The sequence below is a fragment of the Chiloscyllium punctatum genome, chromosome 5 (genome assembly GCF_047496795.1).
Source record: "Chiloscyllium punctatum isolate Juve2018m chromosome 5, sChiPun1.3, whole genome shotgun sequence".
In the NCBI taxonomy this organism is placed as follows: domain Eukaryota; kingdom Metazoa; phylum Chordata; class Chondrichthyes; order Orectolobiformes; family Hemiscylliidae; genus Chiloscyllium; species Chiloscyllium punctatum.
This window is the reverse complement of record NC_092743.1, coordinates 9,170,143-9,187,021: the sequence shown is the minus strand read 5'-3', so window position 1 is coordinate 9,187,021 and position 16,879 is coordinate 9,170,143. Positions and strand designations below refer to the sequence as shown.

The 16,879-nt window shown below is 40.5% G+C and overlaps 1 protein-coding gene across 2 annotated transcripts in view; it reads left to right on the top strand.

Annotated features, from left to right (window-relative positions):
- trappc8 (trafficking protein particle complex subunit 8) overlaps positions 1-16,879 on the top strand; it is a 141,883-nt gene that overhangs the window by 100,243 nt on the left and 24,761 nt on the right. For both annotated transcript variants that reach the window (XM_072569738.1, XM_072569737.1), the window contains 6 exons: positions 4,651-4,780; positions 6,184-6,312; positions 7,190-7,344; positions 9,883-10,325; positions 13,516-13,666; positions 16,004-16,100. In XM_072569738.1, coding sequence (XP_072425839.1) covers positions 4,651-4,780; positions 6,184-6,312; positions 7,190-7,344; positions 9,883-10,325; positions 13,516-13,666; positions 16,004-16,100 — 1,105 coding nt within the window. The remainder of the gene's footprint in view (positions 1-4,650; positions 4,781-6,183; positions 6,313-7,189; positions 7,345-9,882; positions 10,326-13,515; positions 13,667-16,003; positions 16,101-16,879) is intronic.

Below are 16,879 nucleotides of genomic sequence, written 5' to 3'. Positions count from 1 at the left end.
GTGAGCAATTCAATTACGAAGTGCAGATGAACAAAAATCATGCTTAGTGTAACAAATGATCATAGTTCAGTCAACATTGTGTAGTTCGCTCCCTGACAGTTTAAACATGCTATTCAGTGGCTGCTTCACAGTTCAGCATGCAATCAAAATGATTTTGTCTTTGGTATCTTGAGTAATTAGAACATGGTTTAAATTGCGTTTAAAAATGTTCAAGATGCATTTATCAGGGCATGCTTGGATGGAACAAGAATATTCAGCTTGAGTTCATAATCAGGAAGGACAGCCACAGTTTTGAAGCAGGGTAGGTGCTTTGGATTGTTCCAACCTGGTTAAGATAAAATAAATGCTAATTTAGACTAAAATACTTTATTAGAGGTGAGACAAATTCATTGCAATGAGTGGATCTGGCCTGCATGAATTGGATCGAAAAGGTCGGCAGACCAAACTGTTGCAGAACAATGGCTTCCTGAAAGAAAATTAGAAAATAGGGCAAGGAGTAGGTCATTCAGTCCTTCGAGCCTGCTCTGCCATTCAATATGATTGTTTATGGCTGATCATCTGACTCAGTACCCTGTTCCTCACTTCTTCTCCCCTTTGATCCTTCAGCCATAAGAACTATATCTGACTCCTCCTTAAAAATATTACATGTTTTGGCCCAAGAACCAGAGAATCCCTCCATTGTTGGAATGGACCATTAGGTCCACACCACCCTATGGACACTGGTCAATTTAGCATGGCCAGTCCATCTAGCTCCAGCATCTTTGGACTGTGGGAGGAAGCCCCCACACACAGGGATAATGTCTGTCTGTCTGTCTGTCTGTCTGGAGGTTGCATGGTCACCCGAAGGTGGAATTGAACCGGAGTCCCTGGTGTTGAGGCAGCAGTGCTAACCACTGAATCATTGTACTGCCTCAACTGTTTTCTGTGGAAGAGAAAGCACAGGCTCACAACTGTCTGGGTGAAGAAATTTCTCCATGTCTCAGACCCAAAAGGCCTTACCCTGTATCCTTATACTGTGACCCCTGGTTCTGGACTCTCCAGTCATTGGAAACATCCTTCCTCTGTTTACCCTTTCTATGCTATCACCTCTTGTTCTTTTGAGTGAATGCTGTCCTGACTGATCCAGTCTCTCTTCATATTTCAGTCCCGTCATCCTAGCAATCCCTTTGGTAAATCCTTGATGCACTCCTTCCATAGCTAGAACTCCTATCCTGATAAGGAGATCAAAACTGCACACAGTACTCCAGGGGTGATCTCATCAAGATCCTATACCATTGCAGCAAACCTTGCCTGCTCCACTTGCTTTGAAGTTCAACATATCGTTTCCCCCTTCACTGCCTGCAACACCTGTATGCTTGCTGTCAGTGATACCCAGGTCTCACTGCACCACATTTTTGTTGAATCTATTACCATTCAAATAATCATGTTTTTGCTACCAAAATGGATAACCTTAACACTTATCCATCTATTTCACCCTGCCTTCTATTTATTTGCCTCGTTACTTTTTTCCAAATCACACTGAAGCATTTTTGCATCCTTCTCTCAGTTCACCCTTCCACCCAATTTTGTCATCTGTAAACTTGATGGTGTTACGTTTAGTTCCCTCATCTGAATTATTAACTTTGTGAATAACTGAGGTCCAAGCACAGGTCCATGCGTTGCCATAGTAGTTACTGTCTGCTATACAGAAAAACCTTTTATCCCCTGTATGCCGATCCAGTTCTCTATTCCTATCAGTACATTGTTCCATATCTCTAATTTTACACAGTCTCTCATATGGAACCTCATTGAAAGCCTTCTCAAAGTTCAAGTAAACAACATCCACTGGCTCCTCCCTTAACTCTACTAGTTAACATTCTCACAAAATTACAGTAACTTGTCAAGCATGATTTCCTTTTCCTCTTCATGAATCTACACCCTACCCTGTCCCTCTTTTCAGAGTGCTCTGCTACTGAAACTTTTATAGTAGACTCTAGATTTTTCCTCACTACTGATGCCAGACTGTCTGTAGTTTTCTTGTTTAAGTAGTGGACTTACATTAGCTTCCCTCTGATCCATTAGATTATAGGAAGCAGAATTAGGCCATTAAGCAATTTAGGTCTGCTTCACCATTTGAACATGGCTGATATGTTTCTCAACCCCATTTTCCCGTTTTCTCCCTGTCACTCCTTATCCCCATACTGCACGTGATATGGTGGCTCTGTGGTTAGCACTGCTGCCTCTCAGTGCCAGGGATCTGGGTTCAATTCCCCCCTTAGGTGACTGTACAAACTCCACACAGACTGCGTGGGGTTGCTCCGGTTTCCCCCCTCAATCCAAAAGTTGTGCAGTTCAGGTGAATTGGCCATGCTAAATTGCCCATATTATTGGATGCATTAATCTGGGGTAAATATAGGGTGGGGGATTGGGTCCGGGTGGGTTACTATTCAGCGGGTCGGTGTGGTCTTGTTGGACCAAAGGGCCTGTTCCCATACTGTAGGGAATCTAATCTAATCAATAACCTATCTATTGCTTTGTCTTGTGCATACTTTTTCTATTTCATGATTTATTTTCTTAACCCATGCTACTGCTGAGACACCTGTACATAATTCCCACCAGGGACTTTTTTTCCTTTGTGGCTACTCACTTCTACCCACACAGATTCTACATATTCCAACTCTATCATTTCTTGCTTTTTGATTTGTTTTTGTTTCCTGCCAATAAGACATTCCTCCCCCTTCTGCACTTTCTATAGAATGCCTAACTTTGGATATTTAGTTCTCAGCCCTGGTCATCTCATCAGATAAATGCCTGATGAAGGGTCCGATGTGGACTTGGCTTTAATGTCTTATTTGACAATGATGCCTTAATCCAGAGCATCCTCAGCTTGGCCTCTCGGGGGAATCTTGAACACTGAACCTTCTGACTGATGATAGGAATATCACCACAATTCAAAGCTTGTGCGAAGATTTGTAGCTCGGGTGCTCGTTGTTGTGGTTCTGTTCGCCGAGCTGGGAATTTCTATTGCAGATGTTTCGTCCCCTGTCTAGGTGACATCCTCAGTGCTTGGAAGCATCCTGCAAAGATTAGAACAAACAGTCTTACCGCAAATTCAACCCAAACTCTGGGTCAGGTATTTGGACGACACTTTTGTAATCATTAAAAACACAGAAATAGAGAACACACACCGGATCATCAACATCACACTCACAGGAATCTGATTCACTAGAGAGGAAGAAAAGGACAACCAACTCCCATTCCTAGACATGATGGTACAGAGAACACCGAACGGAGAATTCACCACAAAGGTATACAGGATAGCCGCACGCACACGCACGCACGCACGCCCCCATGCCCCCACCAAGTCCTGAACTACGAAAGCAACCACACCAACACACACGAAAGAAGTTGCATCAAGACACTGTTCAAAAGGGCCACAACACACTGCAGCACACCAGAACTGCAAAAAGAGGAAGAACAACACCTCTTCAATGTATTTGCCAGAAACTGATACCCCCGCAATTTGATCAACAGATGCCTAAGGAAAAGACAACGGAATGAGGACATGCCACAACCCAAAGGACTAGCCACTTTACCATACATCAAGAACATTACTGAACTGACAGCCAGACTACTGCGACCACTAGGACTCATAACAGCACACAAACCAACAGCCACTCTCAGACAACAACTCACCAGGACAAGGGACCCAATACCCAGCATGAGCAAAACCAACGTAGTGTACAAAATCCCATGCAAGGACTGCACAAAACACTACATAGGACAAACCGGAAGACCGCTAACGATCCGCATCCATGAACACCAACTAGCCACGAAACGACACGACCAGCTCTCCTGAGTAGCCACGCACTCAGATGACAAGCAACATGAGTTCGACTGGGACAACACTACTATTATAGGACAAGCCAAACACAACAGCCAGGGAATTCCTGCAGGCATGGTACTCATCCACAGATTCAATCAATAAGCACATCGACCTGGACCCAATATACTGGCCACTGCAGTGGACAGCTGGAACTGACAACCGGAAGTGGCAGATTCAAACCACTATAAATGCCGGAGGAAACATCACAGAAGCGCTTCACAGGAGGCTCCAAGCACTGAGGATGTCACCTAGACAGGGGACGAAACGTCTGCAACACAAATTCCCATCTCGGCGAATATAACTTCAACAATATCACCACAATCATTGGCTGTCAAATCGAGTAATTGGACATAATACGTTACCCTCCTCTCATTTATCTCTCCACCCTTCAGGCACTCTGCCTGTATTCCTGATGAAGGGCTTTTGCCCGGAACGTCGATTTTACTGTTCCTCAGATGCTGCCTGAACTGCTGTGCTTTTCCAGCACCACTAATCCAGAATCTGGTTTCCAGCATCTGCAGTCATTGTTTTTACATGATACATTATCAGTAAAGCAATTACTCAAAACGCTGGTTTTAAAATAATTTTGATGAATACGTTCATTTTAAACCAGTGCACTTGATGAGAACACAGATCTCCAGTAAAAACTCTTTTCACAAATCTAGTATTTTATAAATGTTGTTTAAGCTTGGCACTGTATGCTGGTATTTTTGTCAATCTTTGAAAATGTTTTCAGTGTATAATCTTGTAAATATTTTTGAAAACTTGTGTTTTTGTGACTTTAGGCAAGATTAAAACTGCTTCCTCATCAGACAGGAGAGTTGCACATTCTTGGTGTTGTGTATAATCTCAGCACTGTACGGTCATCTCCTACACAAGATGGAATGGACTACAGTCCTGGGATGCAGATAGCAGGTAAGAACATCTGCTTTTCTAGATATCTTATAGAATGGACTGTATTTTCTGACACTGAAGCATGGGTGGTATACTCTCAAGAGACTTTTGGACTTGTACTCTCTTGTGTGTGACTCTGGTGGCCTGCATGCATGCAATTGGTGCACCTGGTGTCAGCAACCTCTGCCTATCTAATGAGTCTCTTTATACCATTTTTGATTGCATATCAATGTATACGGTAAATATTCACATGCGCAATCAAACTCATTTAAACATTTTATTTTGCTTAGCCTTGTATTATTTTGGAGAATTGCTTACCATGGCACTGTAGCGGATAGATGTCTGAGAGATTTTCAGTAAATTATCTATTTAATGATAAATCATTAAATCACTTGTTTTGAGAGCACACCCCTTTTTTTAGGGAAGGTACAGCGAATATTGGAAATCTGAAACAAAACCAGAAAATACTAAAAATACTCACCAGTGAGTGCCTATTAGCCCTTCAGTTTTGAAGTTTGTTACATCACAAAGGGATAGAAGTGCTGGAGTCTTGCTTCATTGAATAAGGTTTTGGTTTGACCACAACTGTGCAGAGCATAGTTTTAGTCACCTTTTTACATTGCTGTGGGTCTGGAGTCGCATGTAGGCCAGCCCAGGTTGGGATGGCAGTTTCCTTCCCTATAAGACATTCATGAACGAGATGGGTTTTTACAACCATCAGCAATTGGATTTCATGGTCATCATCTGACTCTTGATTTGAGATTTATTGATTTCAAATTCTAACATCATCCATAGTGGGATTTGAACCCAAGTCCCAGAACATTTCATGAGGTTAATGGCTGGGATGAAATGATGATTGTTCTCTGACGCAAGATTGAGTTGCCTCGGTCTGCATAGTCTGAATTTTGGTGGAATTTGAGGTGGTGTAATGGAAACAAGAACTCATAAGGGACTTGACAGGGTAAATGTTTAGGGGATGTTTTCCCTTGCTGGTGAGTGTAGAAGGTGGATAATAATCTCAGAATAAGGCATTTGAGTATAAACTGATAGGTTTGTTCACTTGAATGGTTGTGAGCCTTTGGAATGTTACCCTGTAGAAAACTGGCATCTTCAGTTATTAAGTATAGTCAAGCTGCAATTGACAGTTTTTTGGTTAAAAAAGATACAGTGCATTTGAGAGTCATACAGGAAGGAGGAGTTGGGAGCAGGTCTGCTATGATTGTATTAAATGGCGGAAGGACCAAATGATCTATTCCTGCTTTTATTGTTTCTAGCTGGTTGAATTTCTTTAGCTTGTAACATTTTTCTCTGTTCTTGGATGTTGGCTGATCAATTGTGTATTTTTTAGCACTTCCTGTTTAAGTGTGTGAAGATTGTGTTGATTAGTTCTTGTCACTTTTCCTCTCTGTTATCTGTTCTTACAGGCAGTTACCTCAATGCCAGCAACCTCCACCCACCAAAGTCTGGAAGCAAACAGCAGACTTCTCACAATCTCCATCAGTCCAGCTCTTCAGATCAACTGGAATATTTTCATGGGCTAAGCTGGACAGAAGGTTAGTTGGGCTGGTGAGAAGTGGTGGTGGAGCAGCCATTGGACTAGTTTTTGGTCAGTGTTGGTCAAAAATAATTTGTTGTCTTGTTACAAGCCAACTCTTAAAAACATGAAATGTGGCTTCCTATGTTAGACACCAAAATGTATGTAACTTTGTGTGTCAGTTGAAGGCAACTTCATTGTTTGGGCTCTACATCTTAAATATTGTAATTCTTTTCCATACATTGTAGTTCGTTCTTCAAATTCAAGATTGTTGAAGTTGAAAAAAATGATCAATTATGATTCAAATTGATGATCTGCCGAGCTTTTTCCCACTTGCTTAATCTGCCTATACTGTCTGCAACTGCCATTTTCACTACTTCCTACCTACTGTCATCCACAAGCCTGGCTATAGCTTGTTCAATTTTCTCATCCAAGTTATCGGTATGTATAGTAAATAATTGTGGCCCTTAATTAATACCTACAGGTCATCATCCTCAAAATGCCTCCTTATCCCCACATTCTTCTGTTAACCAATAATTTACCCATGCTAACATACTACCTCCAATACGCTCATTAAGTAGCTTTGTTTTATTTGGTGAGCCTATGGAATTCACTGCAAAAGAACACAGTCGAGCCAAAAACACTGATTTCAAGGAGGAGTTGAATATAGCACTTTGGGTTAAAGGGTTCAGAAGATATGGGGGACAAAAACGGGAACAGACTACGGAGTTGGATGATCAGCCATGATCATGTTGCATGCAGGGAATGGATCTGGGTGGGATTCTCTTCAGCGGGTCAGTACAGAACTGCTGGGTCAAATGGCCTCTGTCTTGCTCTGTAGCAATTGAGATTCTGTGACATAATTTTGCTCAAGCATCCATTTCCCTTTGATTTAGGCAAGATGCCTCATGGATTATCGGTAAGAGGACGGCAAGATTTGGAAATCCAGGGACCTAGGCTCAATAACACTAAAGAGGAGAAAACATCTGTTAAGTATGGATCAGATCGTCGGCTCGATCCCATCATCACCGAAGCAATGCCTTTGTTGGAGGTAATACCCATTGTGACATGAATTAGCCCAGCCACTAGTATTGGTACTCCAGAAGCAAAGCATTAGTCTCCCCACTTTCTGGTAATTGGACTCTGATTAGATGATAAAATAAAAACAGGCATACAAATGTATTAGATTATTCAGTGCAGGTGTTCTTAATAGAAAAAATGCATAATTTGAGGAATGAATGCACATTCCAATGTTTACTGATTGGATATAATTTCCATTACTTGTGCATGTTTCAGAGTTGCCGTACTGATTGCCTAGTGAAAAAGCAATGATAAGGCTGCATTTAAAGCCTCGCTGGTTGGTATTTTGAACAAAATTGGCAGCTTTGTGATGAATTCTTGATGAATTGCCTGTTGCTGCGAGCGAAAGAGAAAGGGGAAAAGTCTAGGATCTATGTTTACGCTAAAGTTCATGTGACTTTGAACATTGAAAGCTCAAACATGTCTTGTAAAATTCTAATATTTACTGTTTTGATTTCTTTGTACATTTGTCAAATGTTGCAATGAATCTGGGAGAAGCCTGTCACAGGAAACATTTGAGCATTGAGCAGTGAAATAGTTAAGTCTGAATTTGTTGAAGATTCTGGCAGTATCATTTGAAATTTAAATTATATTTTAAAAAATCAAATTTTTTAAAAAAACAAGCTGAATGGTAATTATGTAACAGCCCTGTTGATTGATATAAAAACCCATGTCATGTTCTTTTAGGAAAGAAATCTGTCCTTACCTGGTCTGGCCTACATGTGACTCCAGACCCACAGAAATGTGGCTTACTCTTAACTCCACACCATTAGGGATAGACCATAAAAGCTGGCCCAGCCTGTGTCACCTATATCCCATGAACGAATCATGAAAACGATATAGATGATTTATCCATGAGCCTTCAGTAACAATCACTCAACTTCAGAAAAAAGTCATTTGTATAACTAGAAAATTGAAGAGCAGTAATTTTGAACATCTGTTTTAATATCTGCACTGGGAATAATAGAAGTGTGACATTCAGATAGTTAAAATGGAGCTAATTTGTGCTGTGTCCTTCATATCTCTGGCTCAATAACACTCTGATCAGGTTGTCATCATATTATGGCTATTTTATATTGTCTCTGAAATTAGCTTTCTGCTACTGTATTTTATTACTATCTTAATGCTTAAAAGAAGTCTCTGTGGACATGGTTTATTTCATGTGCATACCCAAGCATGTTACAGCAAAGTCGTAAGAACTGAAGTTCAGCAAAAGTTGGCAGAGAATTGCCACCTGCATTCTAACTTGCAATGACACAAATTATGGAAAGGTATAAAACTTGACAAGCAATTTTGAAGCTGTGGAAAATTCAATATATTTAATTTTTTAGAAGGTCTAATAAAATGAAGTTCGATCTTACACTTTCGAAATTGAGAGCAACTTTCCTGTGGGTGTAAAGATATTTGTGTAACTGCAGTGCAGCAAATTTGTGAGCAAGGCTATTGCTCATGGAATAAAAGGGAAAGAATATGGATGGGATATTGGATGACCAATAGGAAACTGGAGTTTACAGTTGTGTCTCTGGACTGGAGGGAAGTTTATGGTGGAGTTCCTCAGGCATCTGTATTGGAACCCCTGCTCATCTGGTCTGGATTAATGATTTAGACTTTGGTGTTCATGGCGCAAATTTCAAAATTTGAGTGATACAAAGCTTTAAAGCATTGTGAACCATGAGAAGGTAGTGTTGAACATAACAGATGTTGGAGGCAGATTTTGGAAATGTATCGAAGTAACAGGGTTGTTGTCATGAGTGACTTTAGCTTCCCTAATATTGATTGGAACCTCCTTAGCTTAAATAGTTTGGAGCAGTTTTTGTCCGGTGTATCCAGGAACGGTTCCTGATGCAATTTGTAGATCGGCCACCTAGAGGGAAGGCCATATTGGATTTGGTGCTTGGCAATGAACCCTGCCATATGTCCGATCTTTTTGTGGGAGAGCATTTCTGTGATAGTGATCACAGCTTCCTGACCCTCTGTATACTCGTGCAGAGAGATAGGAGCATACAGTATAGGAAAGTATCCAATTGGGGGATTGGTTAGAGGTGCTCAGAATTACCTGGACAGAGTAGGTGAGGAGAAATTGTTCCCATTGGAAGGCACACGAACAATAGAGCAGAGTTATGGTAGCTGACAAAAGCAGCAATGAAGACACCAGGGAAAACTGAATGCAGTCACTGATTAGGATTTGGAGTGCATTGTCTAAATGTGTTGGAAGCAGGTTCAGATAAGACATTCTCAAGGGAATTAGATTATCTGAAAAGGAAGAAAGTGCAATGTAATGGGGCGAAGATTCCTTTTGTGTACTTAGTCCTGAAATGATAGGTTAAACTGCTGCTTTCTGTGCTGGCCCTATTGAGATTCTTCTGAGCCCTTTGATCGAAATGAAACGTTGCAGTTTGCAATAGTGTCAATCTTTATTTTCGTGGCTCGAACAGATAAACTATGTGTTACATTAACATCAGATTCAATTTTAAGGTTAATGTATCTTGATCGAATTTTTTCTTTGCAGGTATTTTTCATAAACTTTCCTACTGGACTGCTTTGTGGAGAGTTAAGAAAAACGTATGTCGAATTTGTGAACGTAAGCAAGTGCCCTCTTACCAGATTGAAAGTTGTGTGCAAAGATGCTGATTTCTTTTCCTTTGGAAGCAAAACTGCTGCGTTGACGCCATTAAGTCCAACAGCTTCTGAAAACTGTAGCGCCTACAAGACTATTGTGACTGACTCTGCATGCATGTCTTCTGCTGTGACATCATCCGTTTCCCTTAAAGACTTTGGGATGGACACAGGAAATCCACTTTGGGTAACCGATGTGCCACTTCCTGACCCTGTGTTGTTGCCTGGGGCTTCTGTGCAGCTCCCTATGTGGTTGCGTGGACCAGATGAAGAAGGAGTTCATGAAATAAACTTTTTATTTTATTATGAAAGTACAAAACCACACTCAAAGCTGAGGTACGTTTTTTAAGAAAGTGATCATTGGTTTGACTTCGTCTTCGTGTCACATTTCACTTGTCAATCTTTTGAGTAATGGAGTTAAAAAGTCACTGTTTTTAGATGGAGTGTATGAAAATTTAATAACCCTGTTTTATTTCAGTACCCTGCCTCAGTGTTCAGTTCTCCTGACTTTTGGGAATGACTTCGCTGGTGCTTGTTTGCTTCCAATTGATCCTTTTGTGTGCGAGTCTGAGTGTGCACAGGCAATTTATCACAAGAGACACTTCACGGCCAATCAGGATCCTGTTCCTTTCTGAATGTGTTCACTGGCAAGTGACTTACACTGGGTGCCAGTCAGAGCCTGCAAGCTTCGTCTACCTTTCTTTGATATAATCTACAGGTGCTGGGCCAATCGTAGTGCACCCATGTCCACCTCGAAGTAATATTAGCTCACTCAGTACATACTTTTTTTTATTTTATGGGATGTGGTCATCCACTGGACCAGCATGTATTGCCCAGGGTATGGTAAAATTCTTGAACCACTGCACCCCTTGGAGTTTAGGGGCACTTGTGGGGCTGTAATTAAATTTCCAAGATTTCAACTCAGCAATACTGAATGAATGGCAAGATGGTCAAAATAGTCTATGGCTTGGAGGGGAACTTGTGCTGTTCCAATACATTTGCTGCATCTTGTCCCTGTAGGTGGGTGTGGATTTGGGAGGCCATTTTGAAGGAGTCTTGGCAAATTTGAGGTGCATCTTGTGGGTGGCAAATACTTAACACAGTTTTGGTCATAGTGCAAGTTGAAGGTGGTGAATGGGCTGCTTTGTCCTGGATGGTGCCCAGATTCTTGTGTTATTGGAGTTACACTCATCTAGGCAAGTGGAGGGCATTCCATCACATTCTTGACTAGTACCTTGTAGATGTTGGACAAGGGGGTGATGGCAGCTGGGTGTGTCGGAGTCATAGCCTCTGACCTGATCTCATAGCCACAGTATTTGTGGTTCTACTGTTGTGTTATGTCATTTGTCACCCAAGGTTGTCATCAGTGGGAGGGTGGGGTATTTGCCTTTTCTGACCTTTTTATTTTGTTCAGTGTGCAAGTTATTGATGCAATAGGTAAACTTACGGAGAGGTTTTACAAGTTTTCGAAACTGGTGTAATTTAACCTTCAGTGACATTGGGTTACTTGATTAAATTCTGCTGTTGTTGGGAATAAGCATTGCAGCTACTAGTTATCAGCAGTACAGAGATTTGTCACTTTCGTAAGTAATATACTAGGACAATTATTTTTCAGTTATGACATACTGAAAATGTGATTTGCCAAAGAAACTTGCAAGGAAATTGAAAATTTTGAAATAAAATTCATTTGGAGACCCTTTTGTGTATCTCGATGATTTGTGCATTTAGCTTGGTCACTGAGAATGTGAACTGATTGGCAGGTTCTCTGATCAGGAAGGAGAACAATGAATACTTGCAAGCTAAGGTAATAGAAACCTGTCAACCTGATGCATCATTATCTTTAACTAAAAAACATCTTTCAAGATCAAAAGAAAATTGATAGGTTGCACTTGAATACTGTCTTGGACAATCAGAATTTGCAAACAGTAGATAAATGGAATTGCGCTGTGGGGATTTGAAAGAAAATTTTGAAGCCAGCTATAATTAGGGAGAGATATAGTTTATGGTTTTGAAGGAAATGCTGGAGAAAAATTGTGATTATCAAGCCCATAGAAGTATTCAGTTTAAACAGGAAACTGCAAATTGAAATTAAGATTTATTTGCCAACTGGTTCCAAAGAATCTGGCTCTTTGCAAGCAGACATTTGGATTGGGTACTAACCAGTTTGTGCCAGTGATGTCTCGCAAACCTGGGTGCATGGTAATCCCCAGCAACTACCTGACTCTGTGATAGCAGAGTGTAGTGTAGAATTAAACACAAGAAATAAATTCTCAATTATCTAGTTAAAGAACTCTGAACAAATCCTGCGTGTATTTCATAATGCCTAGTTTTAACAACACTCTCAGTAGAGACCCTGCTGAATATTTTCTTGAGGATCAAGTGTTAGTAGGTAAACATTTGGGGGAATAATGATGATTGCATCATAAGCATTAGTTTGGCTTCAGAGAAGGCCCGGTAGGAATAACACACTGGATAAATGCCAACTTCAATCAAGTCAGAATGGATCTGGCCCAGATAATTGAAATCAACAATTAACAGGAAAATACATTGCTTTCTTTGAGAGTTTGACTACTATCGAAGCACATCTCCACAAAGAGGAAAGGTTGGACACAAATCGAGAGTTCCTCTGACTATAGCGATTGAGATAAAGCAGATAAAATGTGCTGCTTGAAGTGTCAGGGGAATTGAAGAATTGCAGTCAACTTGTTGTTTAAGTGCAAGACACTGCTGTAAGGAGGGGATCAGCATGTCCTTCTGCATGAATCTCAAAATCAGTGTGCATGTACAGCCAGTGACACTGTCTTTATTGTAAAGCTGGTGCAGCATGTAACTGGGATATCTTGCTAGATGAATACAGGGCATTGATGACACTGCACTCTGTACTATAGGCAGTTTTGATCTTTATTCAGGAATTGATGTACTTTAAATTGGAAGCAGTTCAGAGAACATAAGAATTAGGAGCAGGTGTAGGCCATTCAGTCCCTCAAGCATGCCCCATCATTCCATAAGATCTCACCCAGGTCTCAACTCACTATTTCAAAAATCTCTTTTCCTCCCCTTTTGTGACCTAGCCTTCATAATTCTCAAAGTTCCTTTGCACCTCAGTTATTCTTCAACTATGTCTCCTATTCTAGATTCCCCTATTAGTGAAACTGAGCATCCACCTTGCTGAACCCCCTCAGAATATTGTTTGTTTCAATAAGTTCAACTCACATTTTAATGAATTAAGTCCTAACCTGTTCAGTACTTTTTGATAAGTCAACCCTTCACCCCAGGAATCACCCTGGCGAACTCTTCTGAACTGCCTCCATTGCCAGTATGACCTGCCTTAAGTACCAAACCTATACACTGTGCAGCCTCACCAGTATATGCTGATCTGAGATGAGTGCAGCATACACACCAAGATGGCCTATATCAGTGCTGTTTGTGCGTTTGGGTATTTTCTAAAACTGTACAAAGTTTTACTCCTCTATGGAGCAGTTTTCAAGTGTAAGTCCACTAATAAAACCAATCTCTGTTTTAACAGTCACCGAGTATTAAGACACACAGCGATAATATGCACCAGCCGTTCTCTAAGTGTGAAAGCGACAGCGTGTAGAAGTAATGTCCTGGAAGCTGAAGGGAAGAGTGACAGTGATAATCTGTTGGTATTTTTGGATGTAGCAAATATCAATACAGTAAGTTACTGAAACTGAAATGTTGACATTAACAAAATCAATTGAACAACTTTGGTCAATTTATTATAGGATAGCTTTTATCACAATACTTTTGTCACAAAACAGGACACAACTATTTCCAAAGAAAAATGAAACAAACTAATGTTACCTAGAGGATGAACTACCTACTGTAGCAAGAATGTTATTTTGTCCACTATGTGGGGGGAATAAAGTGTATTCTTAACTGGTAATTTTGTTTGACATTTTAATAAACTGCCTTATTTGAATCATTTAAGCCAGCAATTATCAATTATATTTTTATGTAAAAAAATTTAATAATGGTTTTAAAGTTTTTTGAATTTTCTCCATGGCTGTAGTAATAAGTCAAGATTTCTGAAAAATTCCTGTATTTAAGGGAAGGTTGCAGTGGTGGCACAGTGGCTCAGTGGTTAGCACTGCTGCCTCAGCACCAGTGACCTGGGTTCGATTCCAGCCTCTGGCAACTGTTTATGTAGAGTTTGCATATTGTGTCTGTGTAGGTTTCCTTTGGGTGCTCCTGTCTCCTCCCACAATCCAATGATGTGCAGGTTAGGTGAATTGGCCATGCTAAATTGCCCATATGTTCAGGGATGTGTAGGTTAGGTGCATTAGTCAGGGGTAAATGTGGATCAGTAGGTTTGGGAAATGGGTCTGGGTGGGTTACTCTTCAGAGGGTCGATGTGGACTTGTTGGGCTGAAAGGCCTGTTGCCACACTGTAGGTGTTCTAGTTCTAGAGAGATATATATAAAATTATTTGGCTAGAGTTAAAGAACGCTCATTTTGATCATTTAACACCAGGTTCGGTGGGTGGACTTGGCATTTGGAGGGTAGGGTGGGTAAATCTGACCTTGTCTGTTTTGACAGGAATGATAGAAAAGTGGTATATTGTTTAAATGGATAGAGATTGGAGAATTGAGGGGAATCTGGTTATCCTGATACATATCACAAAATGTTAGCATGCAGGTACAGCAGGTTATTAGGAAGGTCATGAGATGTAAGAGTTGAAGTGGGACATTCAGTCTGAGTTTTCTGCATATTCATGGCTGGCTGATCTGATAATCCTCAACTCTACTTTGCTGTCTTTTCCCTCTAATGCTTGACTTCCTTACTAATTAAAATTTTGCTTCTGGACCCAGCCTCAGCAACCTGTCGACAGGTTTACTGCACTCAGAAATTTCTCCTCGTCTCATTTATAAATAAATGACTCCTTCCTCTGAGATTTGTCCTCTGTTCTTAGGATGTTACCCCTTGTAAGCAAGTCTTTCTCCACCTGCCTTTTAAGCCCCTTAAGAATCTTGTATGTTTCTGTAAGATTTCCTCCTCCTCCTCAAACTCCTAAAATGAATACAGTCATGAATGTAGTGCTGGAAAAGCACAGCAGGTCAGGTAGCACCTGAGGAGCAGGAAAATCGAAGTTTTCTGGAAATTCCTGATGAAGGGCTTTTGCCCGAAACATCGATTTTCCTGCTCTTCAGATGCTGGCTGACCTGCTGTGCTTTTCCAGCACCACACTCTCTCCTCTAATCTCCAGCATCTGCAGTTCTCACTTTTGCCTAGCTCCATGAGTACAGGCCCAACCTACTCTTATTCCTAAGAATATCCCTCCATACCCTGGATCAACCTAATGAACCTTCTCTGGGCATTCTCCATTGGCAGTGTATCTTAGCTGAGGTAAGGGACCCAAAATTGTTCAATTTTTTAGCTTTCCCTAGTTTTAGCAAGATCTGCCTATGTTATAATGCATTCCCTTTAAAATAAAGAGCAGCATTCCACTTGCCTTCTCTATTACCTGCTCAACTTGTATGATATCATTTTCTGATGCATCATGAGGCCCTCCAGATCTCTCTTTACCGCAACACTCTGCAATCTTTCCCCATAAAAATACATTCTGCTTTAATGTTTTAATACAAAGAGAATAAAATATAGAAGTGTGGATATACAAGGCCTTGGCCTAAGCACATCTGAAAGGGAACACCATCAAAATTCCAGCTAGCTGGTAGCTGCCAGTGACACAAATGAGCAAATACTGAACGTGTTCAGAACCTAACTCTGCAGATGTAAACATTGAGATTCCAGTGCAGGTGATAGAGCGCTGCCATTAATTTGCCATCATGATCAGTCTGCACAGAGTGCACTTGCATTGGGCCTTCTAAATGTGAACATTTCAATGGTTTTGGAAACCTTCTGAACAATTCAAAAAAAGTTTTCATGTTGCTCTTTGAAAAAAAAACTCTCAAAAAGTTGTTAGAGCCACACTGGCATTTTATTTTTCTTCAGATGGTATGTGAGATGTATTAATAGAAACCTTAATCTTTCAGAGTGAAGCAGGTGTGAGAGAATTCCACATAATCCAGGTGTCCAGTGGTAGTGAACATTGGAAGCTGCAAAAATGTATAAATCCCACTGAAGATAAAGGTTGGCTTGCTCTTTTTCTGTTTTTCTTGATTGCAATCTAATGTGACAGCAATAAATATAGATGTCTGATGTCCTTGTACCTATATGTGCTCAAGTTAAAATATCCCATGTATATTGGCGAATGTGCGTAAGGATGGATCAAATTAGAGAGCATGTGCCATGTATCATTTGGCAATTTTATAAATGTAGAGTCACGGATTATTGTTTAATTATCCTTCAGAAAACCGGTCTTTACACTTCAAAATGTTTATTAAGATTGAGAAGTTGGATATATCTCTTGCCAATTTAATTTGATCTCTTTAATAAAAGAGAATCTCAAATGCACCATTTAGCTAAATGTGATGTGCTGCATATTGGAAAGGCAAATCAGGGCAGGACTTATACCCTTAATCATAAGGTCCTGGGGATTGTTGCTGAACAAAGAGATCTTGGGGTACAAGTTCACAGTTCCTTGAAAATGGAGTTGCAGGTAGATAGGATAGTGAAGAAGGCATTTGGTATGCTTGCTTTATTGGTCAGTGCATTGAATATAGGAGTTGGGAGATCATCTTGCGACTGTACAGGACATTGGTTAGGCCACCTTTAGAATGCTGTGTATGATTCTAGTCTCCCTGCTAAAAGAAAGGGTTCAGAAAAGATTTACAAGGATATTACCAGGGTTTGGGGGTGTTTGTGCTATAGAGAGGCTGAATAGGGTTATTTTCTCTGGAGTATTGGAGGTGGAAGACTGACATTATAGAGATTTATAAAATCATTAGGGTCATGATGGGGTAAATAGT